Here is a 1,250-nt window from a genome sequence, read left to right on the forward strand (position 1 = left end):
GTGGCTTTTCAGTTTTGGATTATCTTTATTTTACAGTTTATAAAAAGCTTTTCCCACTGCGTGTGCTCCATTAAACTTCCGTGCCGTCGTGCAAATTGCTGTGGACTTTGACTTCCAAGTTCACCTGCTTCACTTTCCTGCCCTGGCCCTGGCAGAGGCCGCCGCCGTCCCTCGGTGGATGAAGGTTCCTGACGGTGCAGCAGCGGCCGCCCGCCGCCTTCGGGGCTCCCCGGGGCAGCTCCACCTTGGTGTTCAAGGGGAGCTCCTCGGGAGCGGCCCTGGCCGCCTCCCGCTTCCTCCGCAGCCGCCGGCACTTCCTGCCGACGAGGCAAATTCCGGACAGCACCAGCAGCAGCAGGGTGAGGGCGGCGAAGGCGCTGCCCAGGGAAGCGCCCGCTTGGGACAAGGAGGCTGCGACGGCAGCTTCTTCCCTCTCCAAGAGCAGCGACTTCATGTTGGTGCCGTTCTTCAGCTGGTCGCCCTCGTTGTCGTAGATGAGGGAGTCATCCAGCGCCGGCCTCCCGGCCCCCCCGGACAGGTCGCGGCGGCCGCGCTGCCAGCGCCGCCCCAGGGAGCGCTGGACACGGGGCCCGGCCGTGCCCTCCGGGCCGATCACGTAGATCACTTGGAGGTACCACTGGTGCCCAGCTTCCACCTTTACCCGAGGGAAGGCACGGAGGGAGGGGATGTTAGCGGTGGCTGTCACAGCAAGCGGTTCTGTTAAGGGCTGCTGTGTTTTGTGTCCTGTGTCTGGCCAAGTCAGCTCAGTGGGTTTTAATAAGCACCTGCAGTAGCACTGACCACCCAGTGAGGTGTCCTGCCTTTGCAATGGCATTCATTCGTTCAGGAACATGAATAATGTGTTTTTAAAGAGCTTTCTCATGAGGGGCTCAGGAAAAACAAAAAATGAAATTACGGGACTAACATCCTCATCTTCATTTCTTTTATCAGAGGTGAATTCTGAAGGCCCAGAGTCTACAATTCACCAAGTGTTTGGGAGGTCCTGGACAGAGAAGTCTGTTTTGGGCTACCAAAAGCACTGGGTACTACATACCTTGTAGAGAGCATCCACCTTGAGAGTAAATCCATCAACTCCAGGCATGCTGCTCACCGAGTGGAACTCAGACAGCTCGGAAGCAAAGTGGGCGTCAAAAGGCACATCGTGGAAATATTTATCCGTCACTTCTGGCTGGTTTCGGTCCTGGAAAGTCAGAGAAGTGTCGTGAGGGATGCTGTCTGCTTTCCCCAGG

At 57.1% G+C, this 1,250-nt stretch overlaps 2 protein-coding genes across 2 annotated transcripts in view; both read right to left on the reverse strand.

Moving 5' to 3' along the window:
• Positions 1-5: 5 nt before the first annotated feature.
• LOC107199470 (extracellular matrix protein FRAS1-like) lies at positions 6-1,244 on the reverse strand. The gene is made up of 2 exons (XM_015616792.1): positions 1,055-1,244; positions 6-655 (listed from the first exon to the last, which is right to left on the reverse strand). The coding sequence occupies exons 1-2, from the start codon at positions 1,100-1,102 to the stop codon at positions 71-73; spliced, it is 633 nt and encodes a 210-aa protein (XP_015472278.1). The 5' UTR covers positions 1,103-1,244; the 3' UTR covers positions 6-70.
• The window catches only part of LOC107199469 (extracellular matrix protein FRAS1-like), a 4,923-nt gene continuing 4,845 nt past the window's right edge, over positions 1,173-1,250 (reverse strand). The window contains exon 4 of the mRNA XM_015616791.3: positions 1,173-1,201. Coding sequence (XP_015472277.1) covers positions 1,173-1,201 — 29 coding nt within the window. The remainder of the gene's footprint in view (positions 1,202-1,250) is intronic.

The sequence above is a fragment of the Parus major genome, unplaced genomic scaffold (genome assembly GCF_001522545.3).
Source record: "Parus major isolate Abel unplaced genomic scaffold, Parus_major1.1 Scaffold770, whole genome shotgun sequence".
In the NCBI taxonomy this organism is placed as follows: domain Eukaryota; kingdom Metazoa; phylum Chordata; class Aves; order Passeriformes; family Paridae; genus Parus; species Parus major.

Bases quoted from the DNA above. Each gene is read 5' to 3' on its own strand.
- LOC107199470 (XM_015616792.1), bottom strand. From the start codon at position 1,102: ATGCCTGGAGTTGATGGATTTACTCTCAAGGTGGATGCTCTCTACAAG. The intron at 656-1,054 runs GTATGTAGTACC...CCTCGGGTAAAG, and splicing joins AGGTGGATGCTCTCTACAAG to GTGGAAGCTGGGCACCAGTG.